The 26,663-nt window shown below is 42.7% G+C and overlaps 1 protein-coding gene across 4 annotated transcripts in view; it reads right to left on the minus strand.

The window, feature by feature from the left end:
• FTCDNL1 (formiminotransferase cyclodeaminase N-terminal like) overlaps positions 1-26,638 on the minus strand; it is a 44,837-nt gene extending 18,199 nt beyond the window's left edge. For 2 of the 4 annotated variants that reach the window (XM_045295968.1, XM_045295966.1), the window contains exons 1-4: positions 26,610-26,632; positions 24,065-24,190; positions 20,727-20,822; positions 16,967-17,119 (exon numbers count right to left, since the gene is read on the minus strand). In XM_045295968.1, the coding sequence (XP_045151903.1) occupies positions 16,967-17,119; positions 20,727-20,822; positions 24,065-24,179 (364 nt within the window). In that variant the 5' untranslated portion in view covers positions 24,180-24,190; positions 26,610-26,632. Of the gene's footprint in view, positions 1-8,747; positions 8,926-13,937; positions 14,793-16,966; positions 17,120-20,726; positions 20,823-24,064; positions 24,191-26,609 lie in introns of those variants that run through there. The other 2 variants (XM_045295981.1, XM_045295974.1) reach the window with 2 other exon arrangements.
• Positions 26,639-26,663: the final 25 nt, after the last annotated feature.

Here is a 26,663-nt window from a genome sequence, read left to right on the forward strand (position 1 = left end):
GAATGTATAAGTGTGCTTTACACAATTGATGTATGTGCGGATTGTGATAACAGTTGTATGAGCCCCAATAAAATGATTAATAAAATAAATTTTAAAATAAAGTCATTCATTCAATAAAAGGTCTTGAGCACCTATAAAATACATAATAATGTTTAGGCAGTTGGCTAAGGTTTCCCCGTCGGGGTGGAATGACGACAGCAGGATCTTGGGGGTGAGGGGTTGGGGGGGCGGGTAGAAGAAAGAGGAGTCCTTTCAGAAAAGGGCAGGTGTGATAACACCTTTGATTCTCAGACCTCCCCATTTTTATTTTCCCCCTGATTAGCCTGATCTTTTCCCAACCATGATTTACACTTTGGCTGCAGCAGGGACCCGGCGTACAAACTGTGATGCCTAAAAGTCTTGCCTACTAAATATGGTGGCATTTGTGGCTCTGCCCAACTTATTGCTTATCCAGGTCAACCCCTCCACTGGGAACCATGGTTCCAGCATACTGTGTGAGCTTGTAAAGCGGAATGCCTCCTGCTGGGGGGAATTCTAGGACTCTGTTTCTACCGGCAAAGCAGTAGCGATAATGTGCAGGAAAACCCCCAGCTGTCAGCGTTTGGGAGAGCGAAGGGCAGAGGAGGGTTGTGGCATATGGGAAACAGCGCGTGCTGGGAGGCTGCCTCATGTGGGGTGAACACCAGCTCTGCAGCTCAACCACTAGTTGGAGTCGTGCTCAATTGACTTGACCTCTCTGAGTCTCAATTTCTCGTCTGTAACGTGGAGAAGGAAAACATATATAAAATATATTTTATATACTATATAAAACATCATATAGATATATATATGTGTGTGTGTATATATATATATATATATATTGTCCCTAATACACCAACAACACCTTACCCAGAATTTGTCGATTAAAAGAAAGGAAAAAAAAACTTTTATCTTGCCTTTCCAACATGAACTGTCTTATTGGGTAGTCAGCCCAGACAAATAAAGGGGGAAAAAATTAAGTCGGAAAAAAAACAACTAATAAATGTAGAGTATGACAGAATAAGAATGTCACTATTTTGAAGAGCCTAAGAAAATAATTTCTATTTGGGGCTTCACTCAATTGGGGACTTTGCAGTGAAGGACAAGGCAGTTAACCTGTGCATCACCAGAAGCGAGACGTCCAGACACGTCCAGACACGAGCCAGCTGACACAGCAGACCAGGCGCCCTGGGGACGCGGTGGTTAGGACTCGGCAGTTAAGGGAAAGGCCCCCAGTCGGAAGCCACCAACCCCTGCATGGGAGCCAGGTGTGATCGTCACCTTCTCCAAAAACTCCCGCCTTGGGAACGCCATGGGGTGGTTCTAATCTGTCCTAGAGGGTAGATAAAAGTCCAAATGATGATGCGTTTCGTTCCAGTTTTGACACAATGTAGCAGCGAGCACATAGTCTTTGAGGAATTCTTCTGGGGCTGGAGAGGAACTGAACTGAACCAACTGTCCTGCAGGGTCACCAGGAGTCAGAATCAACCCATGGGCTTGTTTTGCTTTTTGGCTCCTTCGGGGAACATGAACCCTAGAAGGGGACACAGAAGTCCAGGCTTCGCTACAGGCGCATCGCACCACATATTCGCTTTGATGCTGTCCACGTCACGCTGCTGATGTCAGCGCCTGGCCGCCCCGAGGGTCAGTCGCGGATTTGTTTGCCAAAGAGGAACTGAAGCCAGGAGATAGTTCTCCGTACAACAAGAAGTTTACGGTTCATAGTCTTAACACACATTTATGCCTATAAGAGACATAACTGTGGGTAAAATATAATATCAGTTTGATAATATAAAGTAGTATTAGACCATAATATTTAAGCACCTGCTTAATTAAACATATTTATTTGTCTTAAATATTCATGTCTACATGTAATATATATATATATATATATATACACACATCTCCCAAACACTTCAGGTTTACAGTATAATTTAGTATCAACCTTTCCTTCGGCTTTTGTCTCTTTCAGGAGTAATTTAGGACAACTGGTATACACAGTGTCTGCTCCAAGAAAGATTTACAGCCTTGCAAATCCTAAATTGGATTGCTCTGGGTTGGCATCCAGTTCATGGCAGTGGGTTTTGGGATGGCGGTATAAATGGAGTTGAAATTTAACTGTGAAGAGTTATAACTGCATCCCAACAGCGCAGACAACATCACTGGTGCTCTCTGTTTTGCTACACCTTCAATACCAGCCACATGCACAATGAAGAAAGAGCCTCAAGTCTTGAGTCAAGCCCATTCCTCTGGGGGGAAAACCAATCCTCTTTCTTCTGGGCCACTTTAGTAAAATGTGTGCCTTCTTCTCTTTAAAACTCCAGATCTCTAATGATACTCACAAAAGTATCAAGTCTTTTCTCAACCACCTAACAAGCAAAAAGCATTATCCTTCAACCCTGGTCCCATCAGACTAAAAGGAAGTAGAAGGGAAAACACAAAAATCTAAAAACGAAACTGAGTGCCAGGCATGACGTCTTACAAGCATCCTCTAGTTTTACTATCACGCTCTTAAAATACCCATGTTTCTTGTTTAGTTGATGTTTATACGTATGTATTTTTTAATGAGATAGAAAAAAATCCCTATCAGAAGCCATAAAAATCTCTCAGATGGGAAAATGGATAGTCCTATTCTCTTTTTTTTAACCTAAATTCATACAAATACTTAAAATAAACCTGGCCGATGTGTCACACTACAGTCCTTTCAAAAAGAACAACATCTGAAAACAACAGAGCAGCACGCTGCTGCACTGCTTCTAATTATGTGCACACCAGAAAAAGTCCTGGGAGTTCGCTCTGTTGAAGGGAGCAGTGGAAATTTCTCTCTTTGCAATGCAAAATCATTTTAAAGATAAAGCATTTCTTTTCCAATGTCTTCATTAAACCGAGCTGTTAAGAATTGTCTCCTGACCATCGGCAAAGAGTACAAAGCTACCCAGTATTCACCCCAGATGCTCGGCTTTGAAGTGTGAAGCTGTGACCATCCCACTAGACTCTGACACCACCATCAAAGCCATCTCATTACGCCCAGCGCTGTGAGTTAAGGCGCGGGGCGGTAACCGCTCCAACACAAACACTGCATTAACAAAGCAACCGCAATATTCCTCCCCCACATGGGGAAGACTTGAAGAAATTTTTACCATATGTACACATGCATGAGATACAAAAATTTATTGTGCTAGAACATCATTGAGAAGTACATTAAACATGCTGACTCGAGTTGGATGTTATTCTAAGGGGCTGGAAAAAATACAATGCAGCTGATCTTTACGATGAAAGAACAGAAACATTAGGCTGAAAAATGAGATCAAGCGCAATTCCTAAATTGCATTTCCACTGACACATTCTGTTGACTGTTGTTTCTTGAAGTAGCAGAAAGCAAGTTAAGGGGGAAACAAAACTCCAGTCCACATCCCTGGATGCTACTGTTTACAGTCACATATTTTATTTCCAAACGACAAATAAGCTTACAAATAATGATATGCTGATAACAGTATCTGTGTTTCAAAAGAAGTAAGTAATTTCATTTGTTTACTAATTGTCATTTTAGCACTAGCATGGCAGTAAAAAGTAAAATGCAAAAGGAAAAAAAGCTTACCTCTGATGAAAATAAAGGGGTCTTGGTGGGACCGGGGTTACACACTGGGCTGCTGAGCACAGGTCAGCAGTTTGCACCCCCGGCTGCTCTGCGAGAGAAAGATGGGACTACATGCTCTCCCGGAGAAACCCACAGAGACAGTTCTACTCTGTCCGATACGGCCGCCATGAATCGGAATGAGCTTGATGGTGGCAAGTTTGTTGGTTTGATTCGCTTTTGGTTTGGTATTATGAAGAGGAGGTATAGAAAGAGTAATTTGATTCATTTCAGCATAACAATTCATCAATAACACTTTAAAAATATCAGTACCTAACAATTCCATAGCTTTGTATTTTCTCTAGAGAAATCCTTGCATGTGTACATAAGGAAACTGATCCAAGAATGTTCATTGCCATGTTATTAGTATGAGGAACAATGAGAAATAATCGGAATGTCTACCAATAGGTCAATAGGTAAAATGTAATAGATCCCTACTATGATAACTACGCAGAGGTCAAATGCTCTAAAACTATCTGTACTTCTAGGGTGAGATTTTCATGACATCTTGCTGAAGGGAAAAGTATGAGTGCTTTTATATTCTAAACATAAGCAATACTATATTGGATTTATAAGTATAGGCATATATGTAAGTAAGAAAACCTAGGGGGATTCTGGATTAGAACCACCTATACTCCCATAAGAGTTACAGTCTTAGAAATCCACAGGGGCAGTTCTACTTTGTCCTAGAAGGGCATTATGATTCAGAATCAACTCGGTGGCAATGAGTTTGGTTCATAAGTATGTTCCTATCATAACTTGGCAAGGGGTAGGTCAAGGATCTAGAAGTAGGGTGGTTGGTGAGAGGTAAACTTGAATGTTGTTTGCTCTGCTTGAGATTTGGAAAGAGCGTGCTAGTGAAAAATTCTAGGCAGTGTCTACTAAACAGTTATGAGGAATCTTATGCTTAGTTCCTATCTTGATAGAAAAATATAAATAAGTTTCTTAATATTTCTATTTTCCAGCTATAAAATGGGAGGAAAGACACACCCTCTATCCTAATTATAGGCATCTTATAATAATGATTTCCCACAAACTCTTAATATACTACATAATCTTATGGATATATATGTGTATATATGTGTCGGGATGTATGTATATGTATGTAAGAAAGTAAGTTAAAACATATTTCCACTGTGATTCCAGTTTGTATGTGCATGGGTTTGTTTTGAAGGCATATGAAAACATGTCTCTGCAGTCAATGAATGGCTGCAGAGCTGCACACAAGTTCTCTCAGTAATACATTTGTTTCAGTCCCACTAGAACCAAAATCAAACCAAACTCACTGCTGTCAAATAGATTCCGACTCCTGCTGACCCCACAGGACAAAGTAGAACTGTGCCTGTGGGCTTCTGAGACTAATTCTTTACGGGCATAGAAAGCCTCATGGTTCATGTGTGAAGAGAATGGTGGTTTCAAACTGCTGACCTTGTGGTTAGAAGCCCAGCATGTAAACCACTACGCCACATGACTCCCAGTCTTAGTATTGTTAAAATAAAGGGTCCAGTCAAAACAATGACTTCCAAGGTGATCTGCAAGGCCAGTTCAATTCAAGGCAGAAAGGTCAGTTCAGAAGGTTACGGCCACGGTTTCAGGGAATCCCATGGGGATAGATAATCTTGTTGATGTTCTCCCAGGACAGAAGACCATCACAGGGACTTATTAGAAAGAGGTTTGAAGAAAAGTGGAAACTGCGTCGGTGAGGAAAAGGGATGGAAAGGTGCACTGGGGGATTTTTTTCCCCATCACAACAATGTGCCTGCTCATTCTTCTGCAAGGGTAGCAAGGGCCGTCCTACTAGAATCTCACTGGAAAGCTTAACTCATCCACCCTACAGTGCTGATCTTGCCCGTTCAGACTTCTTCCCGAACTCAAAGAACATTGAAAAAGGCCACAGTTTGAGTCTCTCTCAAGAATGCCTACACTGCCCTGTTGATGTAAATCCAAACAGTGTTAACTCCAAGAGCCCTGACTACTTTAGGAAGGGTGGGAGAGATGGAAACAGTACCATCAGCGGTGTGTACCTAGATGGAGGATATGTCGAGAAACAATACCATCACTTTTTGAAATTTTTGTTCCATGCAGGTTTCTATAATTTTATAGTGATACTTCTGACTTATAGATATACATCTATATGAGCCATGCTATTCCTTTGCAGGGTATTAAATAAATAGGTTTACCTCTTGGTGTAACTAACATATCACTCATTTGAAGACCTGCATTTTCCTAGGTGAGTCTCTTAGCAAATTCAAAACCTTATTTTAGTCTGCCCTGTGGCGCTCTATAATTATTTCGGGTACAAATTTTATAGCCCAGTCTTCCTGGCAGAATCATTACGTTGCTGTTGTTCTTATTGTTGTTGTAGTTGTTGTTAGGTGCCACTGAGTGACTTACACCCCAAAGCAATTCTATGTATCTCAATACCAAACACTGCACGGTCCCACGCCACCCTCCCAACTGTTCCTGTTCCTAAGCCCACTCTCGCCCCCACTATGTCAATCACCGAAGGCCTCCCTCTCCTTCACTGTCCCTCCACTTTCCCAGCATGATGTCCTTCTCCAGGGCCTGCCCTCTCCGCACAACACGCCCAAAGTGTACCAGACGAAGTCTCGCCTCCAAAGAGCCCTCTGGCTGTACTTCCTCCAAGACGGCTCTGTCGGCAGCCCCCAGCACCACCGTTCGAGTGTGTCCATTCTTCTTTGGACTTCTTCATTCACTGTCCAACTTTCACACGCACACGAGGCAGGTGAACATACCATGGCTTGGTCAGGTGCGCCTAAGTCCTCAAAAGAACTATCCTGGCTTTTCAACACTTCAAAGAGGCCTCGTGCAGCAGATTTACCTCATGCAATACGTCTTTTAATCTCGTGACTGCTGCTTCCATGAGCACTGATTGTGCATCCAAGCAAGAGAAAGTCCTTAGCAACTTCCATTCTTTTCTCCAGACCATAATAACATTAGGATCAATGAGACTATAACAGGCACTCGAATACTTTTTGGGTGTTCACAAATGCCTCTTCATTTTTCTTCATAGTATTCTCTGAACTAGGTAGTAAGCATCATTTACAGATGAAAAATACAGAAAGAATGAGCTGTTTGGTATAAAATTTAGAATTTTAAGGCTGAAAGAACATCAGAGACCTCCTGCTTGAGCGGTTTTCTAATATCCTGTCAAGCAAACCTTTTCTCAAAAGGCACCTCATGATATATGGTGATATATGGCACAGAGAAAGGCACCTATAACTTTCTTTAGCATAGAGGAGGCTAGCCTCACACCCCACCTGTTCAACCGATGCTTCAATAAGGCTCCATAGAGTCTCTGAAAAGAGTGACTGCCACTTACTGGTGTATTGTGCATAAGGTCACTTTGGGTCAGAATTGATTCAATGGCACTTAACAACAACATCTACTGGTGGGAAGCCGAGTGTCAGAGGCTTTACCGAATCATTATTTCTCACAACTGTCACTATAGGGTGGTATTATTCCACCATTTTGTAGATAATAAAATATTTTAGGCCAATTAAAAATGTAGTTTCTTTTCCTAACAGTTGACAAATAAATAACAGGCTTTGAATTTGAAATCAGACTTCCTTAGCTGCAACATTCTTATTTTCTCACTTACCATTTAGGTTCCATGTGATACCGCTGGCCATTTCACGCTGATCAGACATTCATGAACAGATAAAGAGATAAATGTAAACAGTAGGCGGGGTTTGAAATAAACCTATCCTTCCACACTTTCTTTCTCCCTCTCTTTCATAAAAACCCCTCCTTCTCTTTCAGGGGGCTAACAAGGAGTCATTCAAATGAGATATGGTGGAGTCTTGGGGCTGGCCAGGTACCCTTGTTCTAGACAATGTATCAGTGATGCAAAAAGAGACTTCAATATAAAGCCCACTCAACCTAGCAACTAGCATCTAGCTTGGCTTCCCAACTCGTCATAGTTAAGAAATGTTATCATGAAGTGCCATCAGGTTGGTTCTGACCCATAGCAACCTTATGCCCAACAGAATGAACACTACCTGGTTGGGAAACAGCAAAACCGAACACAGGGTTTCGGTGAGATGTCTGGTTTGCTTGTCCATGTTCTGCTCCCACCCACTTTCCTAGCAACTGGCCACCAGCAGTGCTCGGCTATCTCACAACAGTCTCAAACCTGGCTGAGGTCTCTCCATCTGTCCTTCAGGTGACGGCCATTTCCAAAGACCCGCCTCCCCCTTCTTCCACCACCCCCCCCATGGGGAAAACGTGGTTCCTGCCCACTCCTAATGTCTCCTTCCACATGTAGACAGTTCCACTTGTGTCATTCTGCTGACCTGGCTCCCTCCCAGTCTTTAATCACAGACTGATGAGTTTTAGAGACAAGCATGCATATCCTCCTCCCTCCCTCTGCTCTTCTTCCTCGCTTTCACCAGGAGACACACCTCCAGGACCCTTCTCCTTGCCATAAAGCTTGCAGACACAGGCCTGTGGAGTTCAATAGGACCCGTGACTGCCTGAGAATGTGGTCTGATTCTCCAGTTGGGTAAGTTCAGCCACCAATATTAGCTTTCTCAGCAATAATGGCAATATCTCCATTTCCCATCTGTGTAATGGGTTCAAAACTTGGGTGGGACAAAGCATGCCGCTTACAATGTCCTCCTGTTAAGCCCACCCAGGCCATCTTCCTTCATTCTCTCCTCTTTCAACTCCTACAGCTGTCGTGTGACCCTGTGGCCCACTTTCCTCTTTGGATTGGCAAAAGGTCATATGTCAACATTTGACTGTTTCTTCCTTACTCCCATTATACTCCCTTACTCCCTACACCCCATCTCAAAAGAGCACAAGACCCAAGCCTGGCCAGGAGGCCATAACACACACACACACACACACACACACACACACTGGAGGAGGGACGTTGACAACAAGCGCTATCTCTAGGCATTAGTTTACCATCTCTCTTTGGGTATGTAAAAGTAGAAAATGAATTATTTAATATATACAACTCTAGTGGTCATAAAATAAGTGCTCATTCTTTCCATTATAGTGATGCTATAATTATTATGGAAATAAATAATATAATCATATATTGTTCTTACTCTTTTCATCACTTGCTCTTAGTCGCTCAAGAAGCACACTCTTACTTTCCCAGGAGAGATGAAGTGAAAGAATGGTGGACACGCCAGGGTGAAGGAAAACTAAGGGACTTCATCTCAATGCCACTGGTGTCACTGGGCCATTTAGTCACAGCTTTCTACACCCAGTGGCCTTACTACGGGGAGCCAATGTAAACCCTAGGAGAAAGGAGAAAGAAGGAAAAGGTGTTCAGGAGAAGCATCCTGAAACTAAGGAACCTGGGAGCGAGAAGCTAGTACAAGATGTGATGCAGTCATCTGCTGTACAACCTCTTGTTGCTCCACCGTTTCTGAAGCCCCACCAGCAGCCATGGAGAATATCAGTGTCTGGGTGATATGAGATAGCTGCTAGAAATCAGACAGCCTAAAGTCCCTAAACATTGAGGAGCCTGGGACTGCCATTGCCAGTATGGCAGCAGTGAAGGTTTAATGGTTTCCATAATGTTCCCTTGCATTAAGCAGTGGTCAGAAAGGGATCTCCCAGTTTTCTTAGAGGTATCTTACATTGGATTTCTAGACTAGGAAAGAATTATAAGTGCACTCATTCTTCCTATTTCTTCCCATTAACAGATTCTTAAAAGACATCTATCCTTGCCAATATATCCAACAGTCTCTATTCATCACACATAATGTGTGAAACGGGGAGGAAGAGAAGCCAATGCCAGGATGTATTGCCAGTATGGTCATCACTATGAGAGTCAACTCGATGGCAGTGAGTATGGGCAACTAGACATGCACCTCAGAATGGACCATCGCAGAGGCATAGGAGCTCAGGCCCTCCTTGGCCAAGGGTTGGCCCATGGGTCTTCACCTTGCTCATAGGTAGGCAATAGTCAAAGCGAGGGAAATGAGTGCAGCTTTTTCAGGAATGGTGAGGTCTGCCCGTAACTGCTGGTCCTGGAAGATTGGGGAAGCATAGGTCAGTTCTCCATCTGGCCTTTCTTTCTGCATTCGGACCTCTGATTTTCAGTGGTAAATAGACAATGCTCTTGCATGTATCAAACCTGTAGCAATACGCGATTGTGAGCAAGCTGATAACATTTCCTCGTAGTAAAAATGTACTCAAATCACTTGACACAAATCTTAATCTATTAAGTTCTTTCTCAAGGCAGAACCCCTTGCCTTTTCAGCTTTTTTTGTGGTGGAAGTATCTCATACCTTTTCTATATTCTAAATATGTTCTAAAACAATGCTAAACACACTGGTAAACAAGCAACCCTTGTTCTCACGTTATGGGGATGGGGGTAGTGCTGATAGTGGAGAAAATGGCATCCAAACCCAACTCTTATCTAAAAAACTAATCCTAACCAAATCTAAGACTGTTTTATAAAAAAAAGATTTCCATAGCAACCAGAGGCACAGAGTAGAGAATTCTTGAAGTGAAAAGTTGTTCCCGATTTGCCAGATCAATTCATGTTTTGACAATCTGTAATAAGGTATTCAAAGGGGTCTCAAGACTGCCACCAAGTGTTGACACTGCGTGAATTTACCATCGCGCGTGTTCTCCAAGTCATAAAAGTACTTGAGAAAGCATCCACAAGGCTGATGACTGCTAATCAAATCCATTAATGGATTACCTCTTTTCTGAGAAGACAGAAAAGTCATTATGTGGGTGTTATTTCTTTAGTCATTTCTTCCTTGGCTAAGACTTCATCACCCCAGCCCTCTAAACAATAGCCTCAATCGACAGGCATTTCATTTGATCAAGAACATAAACAAAAAGTAAGTTTCTGTGTCATGGAGTGAGTGCCTAGGTATGGCCTAGCCTTTAAAGCTGTTAACCTACCCAACCAACACTGCCACCGAAGCAAGGTGTGGCCGTCAGCGTGCACAGAGGAGTACAGTCAAGAAAACTCTGATGCCATTCTACTCTTTCAACGCAGTGTCAAGATTGCCTCAACAGCACTAGGTTTTGTTGTTGCTATTGATTTGGTTTTAGCAACCTGAGGAAGTGGTGGTTCAATGGAAAAAATTCTGGCCTTCCATGTAGATGACTCAGGTTCAATTCCCAGGCAATGCACCTCAAGTGCTACAGCAGCCAGCGTTGCTATGAACAGGTTTCTGCAAAGCTTCCAGACTAAGAGAAACTAGGATTGATGCCTAGTATCCTACTCCTGAAAACCCAGCCAGGAAAAAACCCTATGGGTCACATAGTCTGACCTTGTTATGAATGGGGGTGCTATGGGCTGGGGGCTGATTTCATGGCAGCTCACAATCACACCATGAATCATATGTTAAATAAGTCCACTTTCACTGGATAATCACTAGGGGAACGCGCCTGGGTACATTTTGCCCTGATCGCTCCCTATCATCTTACTCAGTCCTTTCATGATGCTTTGTTGTAAATAGGGTCATCCTGTTCACTCTGTATGTGGAGCAAATAATCAGAAAAGCTGGATTATAATACAAAGAATAGGGCATCAGGATTGGAGGAAGGCTTTTTAACAACCTATGATATGCAAATGACACAAGCTTGCTTGGTGAAAGTAAAGAGGACTTGAAGCACTTGCTGTTGAAGATCAAGAGTTGTAGGCCTTAGCGTGGATGACAACTCAATGTAAAGAAGTCCAAGATCGTCAGAACAGGACCAACGGGTAACACTAAAGTTGTCAAGGATTCTGTCTTGCTTGGGCCCACACAGCACACAACGTATTGCATTGGGCAAATCTGCTGCACAAGAGCTCTTTAAATTGCTGAAAAGCAAACATGTCACTTTAAGGACTAAAGTACAGCTGTGCAGCTGACCTTAAATGATCTTCAAACATCTCATATGTGTATGAAAACTGAACAATGAATTTGGACGACTGAAGAAGAATTTATACATTTAAATTATGGACCTGGCAAAGAATTTTGGTAATGTGGACTACCAAAAAATAAACAAATCTGTCTTGGAAGAAATGCAACCAGAATGCTCCTTGGAAACAAGGGTGAGGAGACTCTGTCTCACAGACTTAGACAGTTATCAGGAGAGCTCAGTCCTTAGACATGAAAATCGTGCTGCATAAAAGTCGGTGAAATCAACCACGACACCCTGGCTGTAACAATGGGCTCAAACGTAACAATGATTGTGAGGATGGCACGGGATCTGGCAGTGTTCTCATCTGTTGTGCTACGAATTACAACTGACCCGTGGCTCCTGACTGACTACAACAGCATGCTGAGAGGAGAAAAGATTGGGAAGTGTGTTTGTGTACTGGAGTGAGATATGGGTAACAGAAGGAGAAACTCACTTTCTGCAGTGAGAAGAAGCTAGATAATTCCTAAAATGAACACTTTTAGAAGTACCAATATAAGCTTGATGCTTAGCTATAAGGAGCTAGGAGCCAGAGCCTAAGAAACAAAGTAGAAAAGTGCTTGGCTCTGGGAAGAAATACATGGAAGCATAAATATGGTGAAAGGAGGGTGGAGGAATTCTGTAGGTAATTGATTTTATGAAACAAACCTTATTATTTTACCCACACACATAAATCACTTTAATAAAGCAAAATAAAGAGGACGGATATGGAGGGTGAAGTGAGAAGAGGAAAATGGAAGGAATCAAGGGAAGGAGAGGGAAAAAGTATAGACATAACAGAGGGGGGGAAATGAGATGTGGCCTCGTAGATTAAATGTGAGTTTTTGTATGAAATGGAAAACAAAAAATTAAAATATATATTTTGTTGTTAGGTTCCCTTGAGTCAGTTCCAACCCATAGTGACACTGTGCCCAATGGAAAGAGACATGGTCTTGATGGCACCATCGTCACAGCTGTACCTAGGTCTGTGCCCACCCTCACTTTCAAGGAGCATTCTGGTGGGACTTCCCGCCAAGTCAGGTTTGCTTGTTCCTCTGGCAGTCCACAGTATAGTCACTATCCATCAGCAACACCATCATGCAACCATCAATGACTCTCCAGCTTTCACGCACATCTGATGCATCTGAAAATGCCGTGGCCTGGATCAGGAGCGCCTTAGCTTTCCCAGTGACAATTTGATCTTCAACTCTTGCAAACGATCTTGTGCAACACACTTGCCCCATGCGATGCGTTGATTTCTTGACATCAGTCTTTTCTCTATTTATCATGATTCTGTTTCTGAGTGCAATTATGAGGATTTTTGTTTTCTTCACACTGATTTGTAACCCATACTTTGATCTTCACTACCAAGTACCCTAAGTCTTCCTGGCTTTCAGCAAGCAAGTTTGTGTCATCCGCATGTTCCAGGCTGTTCATGGGCATTTCTCCGATCCTAATTCCATGTTCGTCTTCATTTAGTCCAGCTTCTACATTCCCTTGCTCAGCATACACATTGAATAAGCATGATGAAAGATCACAACCCCCGCCCACATTTTTCCTGATGCGAACTTTGTTCTGTGTGAATGATGACTATCTCTTGGTTTGTGTACAGGTTTATCAAGAGCACAATTAAAAGTTCTGACATTTCCATTTATCCAAAGAATGCTGTAATCCACAGAGTTGGATGCCTTTGCATAGTCAATGAATCACAAGTAAGCATCTTTCTGGTACCCTCTGCTCTCAGCCACGATCTATCTGATGTCAACAATAATATCACTCATTCCATGTCCTCTCAGAATCTCACTTGAATGTCTGGCTGTAACTGTCTTTAAATTATTTTCAATGGAATTTTATGTTAAAGTAATAATGATGATATTTTTAGATAATTTCCACACTCAATTGGGTAGCCTTTCTGGGAATGGACATACATGTGGATCTCTTCCAATTGGTTGGTCAGGTAGTTTTCTACCAAATTTCTTGGCCAAGACTAACAAGCACTTCCAATGCTGCATCGGTATACTGAAACACAAAAGTGCAGCTCAGACGTCTTCTTTCAGTATATAGCTCAGCTCGCTCTCTGTCCCAAGTGCTGACTGTATATCCGCATGGCAACAACATAAAGTGCAGTCAGGCTCTTTCCAAAGGTCTCCTTTCTTCCTATTGTCCCTCTCAGTACTTTGTCCCGCAGACCCCAAACATCCTATCAAATATCTCCAATGTCTCCAGGTCACTGATACAAATTAAATTACATCTCCCCCAAAGGTAAGAAGTGTGAAACCGAAGAGTATAAATGTTTGTCAATAGGCTCTTGGAAGGGAAGAGTGGCTCCTAACCTCCTAGACGAGGCATCCTATGCAAACAGAAGAGACACAGACACCGGTCGGCTGAAGAGGAAAGCGTCAGTTTACGTGACAGATCAATAAGCCAAGGAATGTCGGGAACCACCGGAAGCTGGAAGGAGGCAGGGGAGGATCTTCTCCTAAAGCCTTCAGAGAGAGTAAGGCCCTGCGGACACCTGGATTCAAGGACTTCGACTCTCCAGATCTGGGAGATCCTAAATTTTACTGTTATAAGGCACCCAGTTTTCGGGAGCCCTGGGTAACTAATGCAGCCACCATCACCTTTCCTGCCTGCCTTTCATCCATCTTTCTCATGTGGCCAGAATGATCCTTCCAAAATTCAAGTCCAATCGTACCACTGTCTGCTGTAAACTCCTCAATGTCTCCCCACTGCCTTTAGGACAGACTTCAAAGTCTTTAATCTGGTGTATAAACCTTCAGAAGCTGGCCCTGGTTACCTCTAGAGCTGCATTCCTCATCATTCGCAGGAACACTTTTCCCACATCACTCCAGCCTATATCTGTGTTCTGCCAGCCTCACCAAAGCCTTTGCAGAGCCTCAGGCTCTGGCTGCTCTCCCCTCTGGTCCTGTGCACTGCTGTTCCCTTTATCTACTCCAGGAGTTCCTAAAAGAAAATACTACACAAAATTGTGTCTCCCTCTGTGTGTGTGTATGTGTGTGTGTGCATGCACATGTGTACAAACACGTGCATATAAGCCTATAAATCATTTTCTTAATATTTATGTGTCCCCTAAACACCAATGATGGAGTTCAGTTTAAGAACCCCCTCCTCCAGGTAGGAAGTATTTCTTCCACGCCTATCCTAGAAGACGGGCCAACTGGAATCAGGTCCACGGCTCCAAGGCAAGGCTGGATTCCCTCTTGGACGTCCATGCTGATAGACTGGAAGGCTTCTGCACAGGCAGCAAGAACAGAACTGCTTTAAAACTGTAACACTGTAAAAGCAATCATTACCTTTTCTAGTTGCACCTAAATCCAGAGCTTGAAACCACTAGCCCCTCGGGAGGAGAAAGATGAGGCTGTCTATTTCCAGAAAGACTTACAGTCTTGGAAATCCACACGGCCAGTTCTGCTCCGCCCTATTGGGTTGCTTTGAGTCGGAATTGACTCAGTGGTAGTTCATTTGCTTTTGCTTTGGCCCCTTCAGGCATAAGCAAGCTTATAGCTGATACCAAAAATACCATTCAGAAATTTTACATACATGAACACACAAGGGGGCTTCACAAAGTTACGGGGTGGGGGGGCGATTTCAATGACTGAGTTGAATCAGAATGTGGATGAATTGTTGAATGTAAAACTATGATCTGCTCTGTAAAACTTCACCTCACTTACAATAAAACGTTTTAAAATAAGAAAGTGTGTGGACAAATGGAAATAAAAGATAATGGAATTTCCCCACATTTATAAATCAATAGTAATCTATCTTTCATGTCACCAGAATGTCCTCTATTGCTCCTTCTAGAAAGTTACTGGCATTTTGTATCGAAGTTGCCTTCCTTGGGAAGGGTTTGTCCTAGTGAAAACTTCCCTGTCCTCTTCTGAGCCCAGCGGGGCCCTCGGATCTGAATAGTTGTGCCTCAGAAGAATGTCTGAGCATGCTGTTACAAAAAAAAAAAAAAACTTAAAAAAATTGGATGATATTAGATGAACAGCTGTGTAGAAAGGGGAATGTAAAAATAAAAACTGCATGTTGGAGCATCAAAATAGTAACCATGTACAGTATATGACTGTTTTTAATCAGATGAAGATTGAAGCTATTACATTTCAAATCAAATGTTATAAATTAGTTCAAGAATGCAGCTGAGCTCTCATTTAATTAGAAATGTCCATGTTTAAATCAGGAGGTACAGTAGCTGCCAATGAAGCAAAAGGGCACGGGAAGGGAGACGGACTGGGTCCAGAGCCCCTGACTCCCAACTGTCTTCTACACAAGGGCGAACATCTGGGCTAGACGTGTCCTGATGTAATGAAGAACTCCATGTACTAGCTAATTTGAGATTTAATGTAATTGTCCATAATTGTTTTGAAGACAATTCAAATCATTATTCTGGTCTGGACCACTCTGAACTCTTCATTTTTGTGTGAAACAGAGTTTCTCCCAGGCTAAATTTTAACTCTTCGGTGCAGCAAAGGGAAGTGAATCAGAGGCCAAGATTCGCCTGGGAAACAACCCTCCAACTGTCAGGTCACATTAAAACGCAGCACAAGCCATGAGTATTCCTTGGGAAGTGAGTCTCATTTCCTATTGCTCGTGCTTGGTGTAGCTCAGCAAACGTCCAGATCCACATCCCAAATGGTAGACAATTCATTATGAAATAGAAGTGAGGCAACAACCCAGGGATTTCTGAGGTCATCCAGAGAAGAATGCAATTATCCTACAGCAGACAGTTCCCCCTGAAGGGCAGCGCCTCTGTGGAGCGTCATTAACCACGCCGCCCGTGAGACAGTCCACGCAAGAGGTCTTTCTTGTCTCCCAAGTGGCCTCATTCAAAAACACCTCAAGTGACAGAACTCAAATTTTCCAAATTAAATTTACCCCTGGGGCTGAAGTCAAGCATGTGACAGTTTGGCTCTCCAGAAAATCTTAGAGAAAGTTGTACATAAGGAAGAAAAGGCGGGGGGAGGGGGAGAATCAGAGGAAAAGGGTAGGAGTTAACATTTAAGTGGTTTTTCAACCTCCTCATTACCCCTGCTCAAGAAAATGGAATGCAGATGGGCAAAGCACACCAGGGTTCTGCCCTACAAGACTGAGGATCTCATTAGAAAACACTGCTGCTTCCTCGTGTCTACTGTTAACTTGTCAGGGACCAAATCCTTGATCTGGGGAGGGTTTTTTGCCACGTCCCTCAGCATTTCATGTTACATGATGCTGTGGGGTAGAAAGCGGAAGGATGAGTTATAAGGACACAGTGTGCCACTGCCACCCGTAAAAGCTTACTGTTGATAAAATTCTTCAAGGTCCACTTTTCCCAGGGAGTCGAGGAGTGATTATATTGTCACGAGCTGTTCTGATTTGTAAAAGTGGTTTACATTAAGGAATAACACACAAGCCCAAGCTTTCTCTTACTTCTGGCCACAGAGCCACACTCTTCCACTCCGATCCCAGAGAGAGGGTAAATTGGAATCAGGTCCACTGCTCCGAGGCAAGGATGGATCCCATCTTGGGCCCCCATGTTGATAGACCGGAAGGCTTCCCCACAGGCAGCAAGAACAGAACTTCCTTAAAAATGTAACATTGTACAAAGTTAATCAGTAAACTTTCAATTGCACCTAAATCGGAGCTATGATTATAATCTGTATATAAGATTTTTTTTCTCATTCGAAATGATGACAAATAAAAAGAATCAACCACACTTTCCCGAGTGTCATAAAATGCCAAATTTCTTCCAGATTTTGATTCCCAAAATGGAGTTATGCAATGTTTATCAGTCCTTAACAACTTTGTGTTTCTTAGACAAGTCACTTTGAATTTATCGAGGTAATCTGATAAAAACCATTATTACTTTCAAAATATTTTATTAGGTACTGAATTAAAATACCCACCCAACATGAATTTTAAAAGTGTAAATATTTATTTTGGTTTTACTCTTGTTCAGCAATTAGATTTTCCCTTGAGTTATTTATTCAGATCTACACAAGCATTTGAATATTATAAACATCTAAGAGTTTATAGTACTATCCCGAGTTTTCAGCGGCAGTGCAGTGAGATGTGATTTAGGCAACAGAGCTTAACCGTAACAACGACAAAGGTGTTTGTCTTATTTTACACTTCACATTCAAAATAATCTGTCTGTGCTTGCTGGGCGTTTTTAGCCCGAGCTGCACTTTCAAAGCAAATACACCTTTTCAGAGAAGTTAATACACTATGTGAAAATAAAATTTACTTGAAATTATTTAAAATCCTTTACTAAGCAATACTAAAATGATACTTGTCTTTCTTTTAAGCAATTATAATTCTTCTAGTTCAAGCCATCCTACTAAACCTTAAAAAACCCACCCCACCCCCACCGTGACACATGTAGCCCATCCCCTGCCACCAGCTCAAGATTTGGAGCTCTGACCCAAAGCACAGTCATCCTCCCGGTCTGTTTCCATGGCAATTTAGAAATTAAATTAAGACTGAATCTAATTGCTTTTATTGCTTTAAAAATTAACACTTGAGGATGCCTTTTTCCCCACTGAAAAGATGAGGAACCTTTTAAAAGTTCATGGAAAATGCATATTAAGAAAAAACTACCCGAATTTTTTTTCCTTTTTGCTCCAAAATAATTCATACACATTTGTTTTGCCCTGTAAGAAGAGTATCTAGTTTAAAGCACTAAGTAGCACAAGACATCAGTTTGAAATGAGTCCTTATCAGAGCAACAAGAAGTCTGCTCAAATTGAAGCAAGAGTAAACATCAAAATTATGGTAAAGCTTGGATGGCAGAATGGTGAAATAATTGATGCTTCATAAAAAAGGCATAGAGACGATGCCACCGAAATCAGGGGTCCACAAGTAACCAACTGAAGAAGAGACGAGACAATGTGGAAGCTGAAGCCGACAGCAGCAGACCATCCTTACCGATTTTTAAGGAAATAATTCATCTTGTTCATGCCCTAATGGAAGAGGCCTGTCGACTAACAGTAGACACAAGATCAACACCTTAATTGCTTGACTTACATAATTATTCTGACTGAAAAATTTAAGTAGAGCACACTTCCGGCTGAAAAGAGTACTAAAACTGGTGTGCCCAGGTAAGCTGCAGACAAGAGCAGATCTGCCAATGGACACGGTGAACAAGGGAGATCAAGATCCTGAAGCATTTCTTTGAAGAACTGTAACAAGAGGTGAAACGTGGCTTTACCAGTACAATCCTGAAAACAAAGCACAATCGAAGAGACGGCCACCAAGAAGTGGAAGAGGGCCAAGCAAAACAAGAGGACTAGTTTGCAAAATGGACTAGCCAAGAGCAAAGGTCATGGCAACAGTTTCAGGGGGGCAGGGCTGCTTAGGGACTTTGCTTGCTAACTCTGTATGGGGGCAAAGAGTGATATTATTTTCTCATTCTAAGAGCGCTTTGAGAAAATTAGTCAAAACTTTATCAGGAAAACATCACCTGAGAGTTTTCCACAAGACAACGCTCCAACCCATTCAGCTCATCAAGTGAAGGCATTTTTGTGAGCTTTTCAATGAGATCTGACTACTCAGCTATCCGATAGTCCTCAATTGGCTCCTTCTGATTTTTTGTTTCCTAACCTCGAAAATCTTTGAAGGGCAACCATTTTCCTTTAGTTAATAATGGAAAAACGACTGCATTGCCTTGGTTCAGTCCCCCAACCCTCAGCTCTTTAGAGAGACTAAATGGTTGTATCATCACTTACAATAGTATCTTGATCTTAATGAAACTTATGTCAAGAAATAACACTTATATTTTTCATATCCATCTTTTGACTCAATTTTCCATGAACTTTTTTCAAGTCCCCTCATCTAGATGATCATCCTCTGCAAAAGTATCATATTAACTCTGCTCCTTTTAAAATAAAGAGGAAACAAGAAACGTGTGAAATGTACATGGGCAGGATAAAGATGAAATAGAAGCCTCTACTTAAATGGTGATGGTGCAAACAGCTGCAAGGTTGGAGGTTCAAGAATATCCAGAGGTGCCTCAGAATAAAGGCCTGGTGATCTACTTCTGAAAATTGTCATCAGCCACGAGAGCCCTGGGAACACAGTTCTACTCTGACACACACTGGGTCACTGTGAGTTGAAATCAACTCAACAGTATCTGCTGGTTTGTTTTTTCCAGCATGGAAGGAAGGATTCGGTTTACATAGAAATTCAATAATTAAAGAGCAGTCATTCAAGGGGGTACCCCCCCAAAAAAAAAAAACGGAATTGTGCTGGGCAGAGAGGCGATTTCATAGTATGCATTTTTCCTACTAGGTGAGCATTGAGCAACTTGCTCTGAGTTAGTGCATCCAGTGGTGTTGCCTGGGAAGGTTCTCTCTGGTAACAGTGAATTTTTTTATAAAGCCGTTTTGCTTGAACCTCATTTTTTGTGATGGCCAATTTAAGAGAACTTGTGGCTGTGAAATTTTGTTTCCTGCTCAGAGACAGATGAAAATGTCAACTTGTGGTGCATTTGGAGCTCGTTCCACCAGGTCACACTCTTAATCAAGCTTTCTATTTAGAGGTTCAGAAAAGATTGTGTAACAGTGTGCAATAAAAATGACCTGATTTGTGGCAGACGGGGCAGGGTGTGTGTGCGGGGGGGACTGGTTTTACCACCACCCACGACAATGCACCTACTCATGCAGCCATCTCAGTGCGCCAGTTTGGGGGGGGAAAATAGGATACTGTACGTACTGGAGTATAAGCCAACCTGAATAACAGCCATGGCACCTAATTTTACCACAAAAACTGCATTTAAAATGTGCTGTAAACAAGGCTTATACGCGAGTATATATGGTATCTCTCTTGCCCCACGCACCTGTCTGTCCTCACCTGATCTCACTCCATGTGGCTTCTTTTTGTTTCTGAGAATAAAGAGGGTCATGAAAGGGCAGTGATTTGAAAAAGGAGGTGAAGAAAAAAAACCGAGGGAAGTGCTGTCAGCCATCCAAACAGGTGAGTTTGAAAAATATTTCCAAGAATGGAATCGCAGATTTGACAAATGTATTAAGTATTATAGAGAGAGCTTTGAAGGTGATAAGATTGTTTTATAAAAAAATTTAAATACATATCTTTGAAAAAAATTCCAGGTTTTTTTTTTGGTACCCCCTCAAATGTACCTAAAGCCTAACCTTCATCAAAATAGACATATAGATAGAAATCACAATCTTACCCAATATATCAATAGATGCTGCTATGGTAATGACTGATCTGTTATAATCTTGATCTGAAAATATGTTGAGCACTGATACTTCAGGATGGTTCTGCCCTGTAGAGAAAAAAATCACATAATGAACTCTTAATTCCTTCTTGCATAATTAATTTTTTTTAAACTCGAGAATGTGAGCTTTGCAGTAACACTGGCTGAGCAGGTCCATTTCTTAGGACGCCTTCCTCTGTGAGCTCAGACCCTAACTAGCTCAGACCCTAACTAGCTCAGACCCTAACTAGCTCAGACCCTAACTAGCTCAGACCCTAACTAGCCTTCCCGTCTCCAGCAGACACATTCTCCTGGACTTCACACTGAGTTTGCCAAATGAAGTTGCCAAAGTGCCCTTAAGTCAGTCTGAGATGGTGGCCTTTTGTCAATTAGCAAATCATATCACTCTAAATTCCATTCCATAGTCACCTCATCTCCTAGATCCTGTCCTTTTCCCCTTTCCAGACCCAGAGATCAAAATGTCCGGGTCAAAATCAGATTCCCTGGATGGGGTAAGGTATCCAATTGCTAACTGAAAAGTTGGGGGTTCAAGTTCACCCAGAGGTGCCTAAGAAGAGAGGTCTGGCAATCTACTTCTGGGGGAAAAAAAACTCCAGGCACTTTGAAACACCCCTCTACTCTTGACCCACACGGATTGCTGTGAGTCAGAATCAAATCACGTGGTGATGGTGGAGATCAAAATCTGACATCAGGAAGAACACACAGACAGAAAAGGGACGAAATAGTCGCCGGCAGAGTCCATTCCGACTCACAGTGACCATATACGGTTTATGAGGCTGCAAACCTTGAAGGGAGCAGACAACCTCCTCTTTTTCCTGTGGTAGATTTGAACCGCTGACCTTGCGATTAGCAGCCCAACAACCAACTGACAGTGCCAGCAGAGCTTCTCCTGAGAAGCACCAGTTTAGGCCAATTAGTACCTACAGACGAGGTTTCTGGGATTCACCCACCCGTCCATGCAAGTTTGGAATTGCCTTTTCAAAGGCCACCATCACCCTCTAGAACAGGGGCGTCGAACGACCCTTTCACAGGGGTCGCCCAATTCATAACAGTAGCAAGATGACAACTATGAAGTAGCAACGAAAATCATTTTATGGTTGGGGTGTCACCACAACAAGAGGAACTGTATGAAAGGGTCACGGCATCAGGAAGCTTGAGAACCACTGGTCTAGAATCTAGACGTTAACGACTTCCAGGTGGGCGTGGCTTGTGACTCCCTAAAATGTGTAACCTCCACACCCTGTAGGGCCGCCACACACGACCCCAAAGTTATTTCTGATGTTTACAAGCCTGATTCGAGTTCCTTAAAGTTCCCCTACAAAAGCAAATTCAAAGTCTAGGACAAAAGTCTTCAGACACTAATGAAACCTTTAGTTTCTCTATTAGACCTGGTCTCCTGTCCCCTGGCAGCGTCACAATCATCTTTTCAGAGGGAAGGAAGAATGTGTTACACTCGGGAACCACAGGCTCACAACCGCCTACACAATTAATTTTAATCATGTGAGAAGATAAACATATGTCACTCACTCCGAGCCAAACAAGCATCTCCAGAGCACGGCCCTAGCGATGGTCTACGTTTTGTAATGCAGGGTCCTTACCTAAGCCCCATGGAGACCGTTCGAATGGTCTTACATTGCTGAATGAGAAAACATATACATTGTTCACTTTGTGTTGGTCCCCCCACTCAAAGATAAATGTCTTTCAAATACGTGTAAAAACAACACATTCATTTTCTTCACCAGCACTCCCTCCCTCTTATTTTTTAGAACGATTAAAATGAAACAGAACAAGATCACACAACCTGTAATTTCATGTCATTTTCAACATTCTTTAGCTCCTAAAAGAAAAGAGATATAATGTGAGGTGGGATTTTTGCTGTTGTTGTTGTGGGGGCAAGGGGTGTTGGAGTGGGGAGGTTGTCTTTTTTTTTTTCATCCTAAATCTTCCTCTGAAGTGTTTTTATTCTCAGGCTCATGTGATTCGATTGAATCAAATGCTGAAAGAATGGAGCACTCTTGCCTGCAATTTCTTAAGCACGCATATAGGGAGGTACAAATGACTGCTAGCAGGAGGAGCTGTCAGTGTGAATCTCAGAAGAAGTAAATTGTTTGGTATTTGTAATGGAGTATAATAGCTATAATTCCATTTGAGCGGCTGCCACTAAGAAGCTGATAAAAACTGAGTGGAGGCCTAGGCATCCATCAGTGTACGGCTTCCCCCAGTCTCTGCAGTCACTTGCTCAGAGAAGGGAACCCAAGCCCATTAGGTGCACTGCTTCTGGCAAAGAGGAGCCCACGCTCGCTCTTCCTGCAAAGAGGATGCAAAGCCCAGCTGCCGACAGACTTCCGGGAAGTTTCCTGATCGGCAATTATCTGGAATTCTCATAGACATATCCCACATAGTTAGAACTGGACGAGGGGAAAATGCCTCCTTTCTAGAAGAGCAGTAGCCCAGTGAAGAGACAAATTAGACGCTCAAATAGATTGGTCGTCTCCAGGCTTCAGGGCTGGGACCACATGCTCATCTCTGTCCCGAAACTGTTGATTTAATTTTTTTTTTTAAAGATCTTTATTTAAAAGATTATGCGTGTGGAAACACATGAGGGGAGAGGGTTGTGTGTAACATACACACAAAAGATATCTCAGAAATGTGTGCCATCCCACAAACACTTGAACAAGGGATATTAAAAAACAAAAACAGAATAGTATCTTTTATAGCAAACCTGGGCCCAGGGTGTAAGGAGTCTTGGGCTCTAGTTTCCCTTCACTGGATTGCTGACTGATCTTGTGCACATCCACAACTACAAATGCCTAAAAATATGTATACAGGCAACCAAGTAGAAAATATATGTATATAGTCATGACAGCATGGGCTTTGCTGGCAAGACTGCTTTGGGAAATAGTTGGGATTTGGCAAGTCTATTTTTTATTCAATGCTGTGTAAAGGATCCTATATGATTATGCCCATTTGATTAATGATCCAACGGCCCATGAGGGCAAACATTACGCCTCCATGTAAACTCACCTTCCTCGGGATCCTGTCAAGCCATGAACCATGTGCACCTCAGAGACTCGCACACAAATGGGAAGCTCTGCACGGCTGGGCGTTTGCAGGCATTTGGAAATGAGCATATGGGCACCGCTGAGTAACTGAGCTAGCCATAGCAGGGTGCTTATGGGGGTGTACTGGGGGCAGGGAATGCAAGAAAAGCATTGTATAGCCACTCTGCAAAGTACAAGCATTGCTTTCAAAGCACCGCAAAGGCCATTCCCATTGTGTCTTGTTCCTACCATTTTCTTCAAGAAGGGCTGCTTTTGCTATGTTCTCAACAACATATTTCCTTCTGGCTTCTGAAATGTTTAGTAAACAAGCAGCCAAACGGAGACCCAGTCTGGATGGAGGCATGGCGATTTCTTCTGGAATAGGAAAAACATGATTCTGTATTTCAGTCTCCAGTTTTGCTCGTACTCTCATGTCCATTAGCCATAAAGCGAGAGCGAGAGCGAGAGCGAGAGCGAGAGCGAGAGAGAGAGAGAGAGAGAGAGAGACTTTTTGGAAATTCAACAGTAGTACTATGAGCACTTCACTATTTCATTTCTAGAGAACACAGTAAGATAAAATCCTCAGTAACCACACTAAGACATAGTTTGCAAGTTCCTCACCGAATTCTATCATGGAAACGACACTTTTCCACGAAAGACCGTTGGAATGTTAACATAATCAGCCTTCCTTCTTGTCTCCCCTTTCCAGGGTCTGTACTAGTTAGCAAATAGGCCTGGTTCTTTCCTTAACTGAAACTTTCTGGGGAAATGCAGGCAAAAGGAATGAGGGATGTTATGCAATAAATCAATTCTTACGAAAGCTACATTATAGCCCAAAACAGTTATCTCCAGGCGATGAAACAGACAGTGTGTTGAGGAGGAGAAGGTCAAGTCCGAGGGCAGTACTGAAATCATCAATACTGGCTAACATCACATCCCTCACCAAAGAGAAACAGTGCCAGCCGTCACGCAGAGTGAGTCAGTTAAAGGTTTGATCAAATACGGCAAAATTTTCAGTTGACACTTTTGTATGGCCTGCGAACAAGGTTATAAATATCCAAATGACCCTTGGGAAAAAAAGGTTCCCTACCCCTGGGGTATATAAAAAAAATAAAAGGGCAGAATTAGGTGCTTCCAAAGACGATTTGACTAAGTTTCTCTTATACTTTGATCCCCTAAATTCCTGCATCCATTTAACATCACCTGATATCCTGTGCCTAGAACTGAAAGCTGACATACTCTAATTTAAGTGAGTACTCAACAGGTCAAATATGTGACCTATTATTTTATTGACGTGAGTTTAGAAGCTCACCTTCACATTCTTTTTTAATAATTCAGAGTGACATATTTTGACTCATGGTTTTCCCAGACCTCAAGAGCTATTATAATCTAAAAGAGTTAAAGTTTCTCAAAATAATGATCATTATTTTGATCATTATTCAAGATCATTGATTTGGAGCCTTTTTAAAAAATAATTTTATTGGGGGCTCATACAACTCTTATCACAATCCATCCATACATCCATTGTGTCAAGCACATCTGTACATTTGTTGCCATCATCATTCTCAAAACATTTGCTTTCTGCTTGAGCCCTTGGTATCGGTTCCTCATTTTCCGCTCCCACCCTGCTCCCCCTCCCTTATGAACCCTTGATTATTTATAAATTATTATGATTTTGTCATATCTTATCTACTCCCTTCACCCACTTTTATGTTGTCCATCCTCAGGAAGTTATATGTAGATCCTTGTCATCGCTTCCCCCTTTCCACCCCACCTCCCTCCACCCTCCAGGTATCACCGCTCTCACCACTAGTCCTGAGGGCTTCATCTGTCCTGATTCCCTGTGTTTCCAGTTCTTATCTGCACCAGTGTACATAATTTGGAGCCTCTTTTAAATAGGTCGCACAACTAAAAACGAATATCCCAGGAAATTGTTTAAGGAAAAGTTGACAGGGGTCACCTTGTGCCAGGGAACCTTCTCCGGGGTAGGAGTAAGCCATGTCCAACTGTGGGACAAAAGTGGAGGTCATGGCGCTGAGCTAAATAAAAGACCACCGGTGCAATTCTCCGGGCCCTCAGAACAGAGCCCCTGGCTTCAGTTCACTACGACTGTTTGTTGGCCTGACCATGCGAACAGGGAGAGGCAGGACTTCAAGGTGAGTTCCGGCTTGCAGGCAAGTTTTCAGATCGGGTGACCGCGGCTTCATAATTGAAAACCTCATTTAAAAGATATGGTCATTAGATTTTCCTGGAAATTAATAATGCTGTCATGAAGCAGCTCAGACCTCTCTCGTTTCTACGTAAGCAAAAAAATTGCTCTACACCAGGGGTGTGGGCGTCTTCTGGTTTTCATTTGTTTTCGGTGTTTATGTAGCTTAATTGTCTCATCAGGCACTTTCCCAACATAATTATGCTTTTTAACAAATGGTGTTTATGGCAACCCCTAACAGTGCAAAAGAAAGGATTAGTTCCATCCTCTCATGCCACATTTTGATTCCCTGTGGACAGCTACATCACACAAAGAGGGTGTTAGAAAAATCTACCTCCACACCCCACGCCGACATTAGCAGAAGCATTTGCAGAGCCGTCCAGCTGGTTAGTGAAAAGGGCCCCCGTCTCTCCCCGCCTCCTCCAAGAACGTGACCCTAAATCAAGACCCCAAACACTGCGGTGTGGGTGCCCAGAGCGCCTGGCCCGTGGGCCCCCCACTCGGTTGCACTTCCTTCCGGGAGCGCACCCAACGCCTCCCGCCGGGAGGCCGCGCAGGCCGAGCGCCCGCCGGGCCCCTCTTCACCTGGGCGCGCTCTCCGCCCGGCACTGCGGGCGGCGACGGGGTGGCCCCGGGGGC

The sequence above is a fragment of the Echinops telfairi genome, unplaced genomic scaffold, assembly GCF_000313985.2.
Source record: "Echinops telfairi isolate 266 unplaced genomic scaffold, ASM31398v2 ScPeMD7_3;HRSCAF=10, whole genome shotgun sequence".
Taxonomy (NCBI): domain Eukaryota; kingdom Metazoa; phylum Chordata; class Mammalia; order Afrosoricida; family Tenrecidae; genus Echinops; species Echinops telfairi.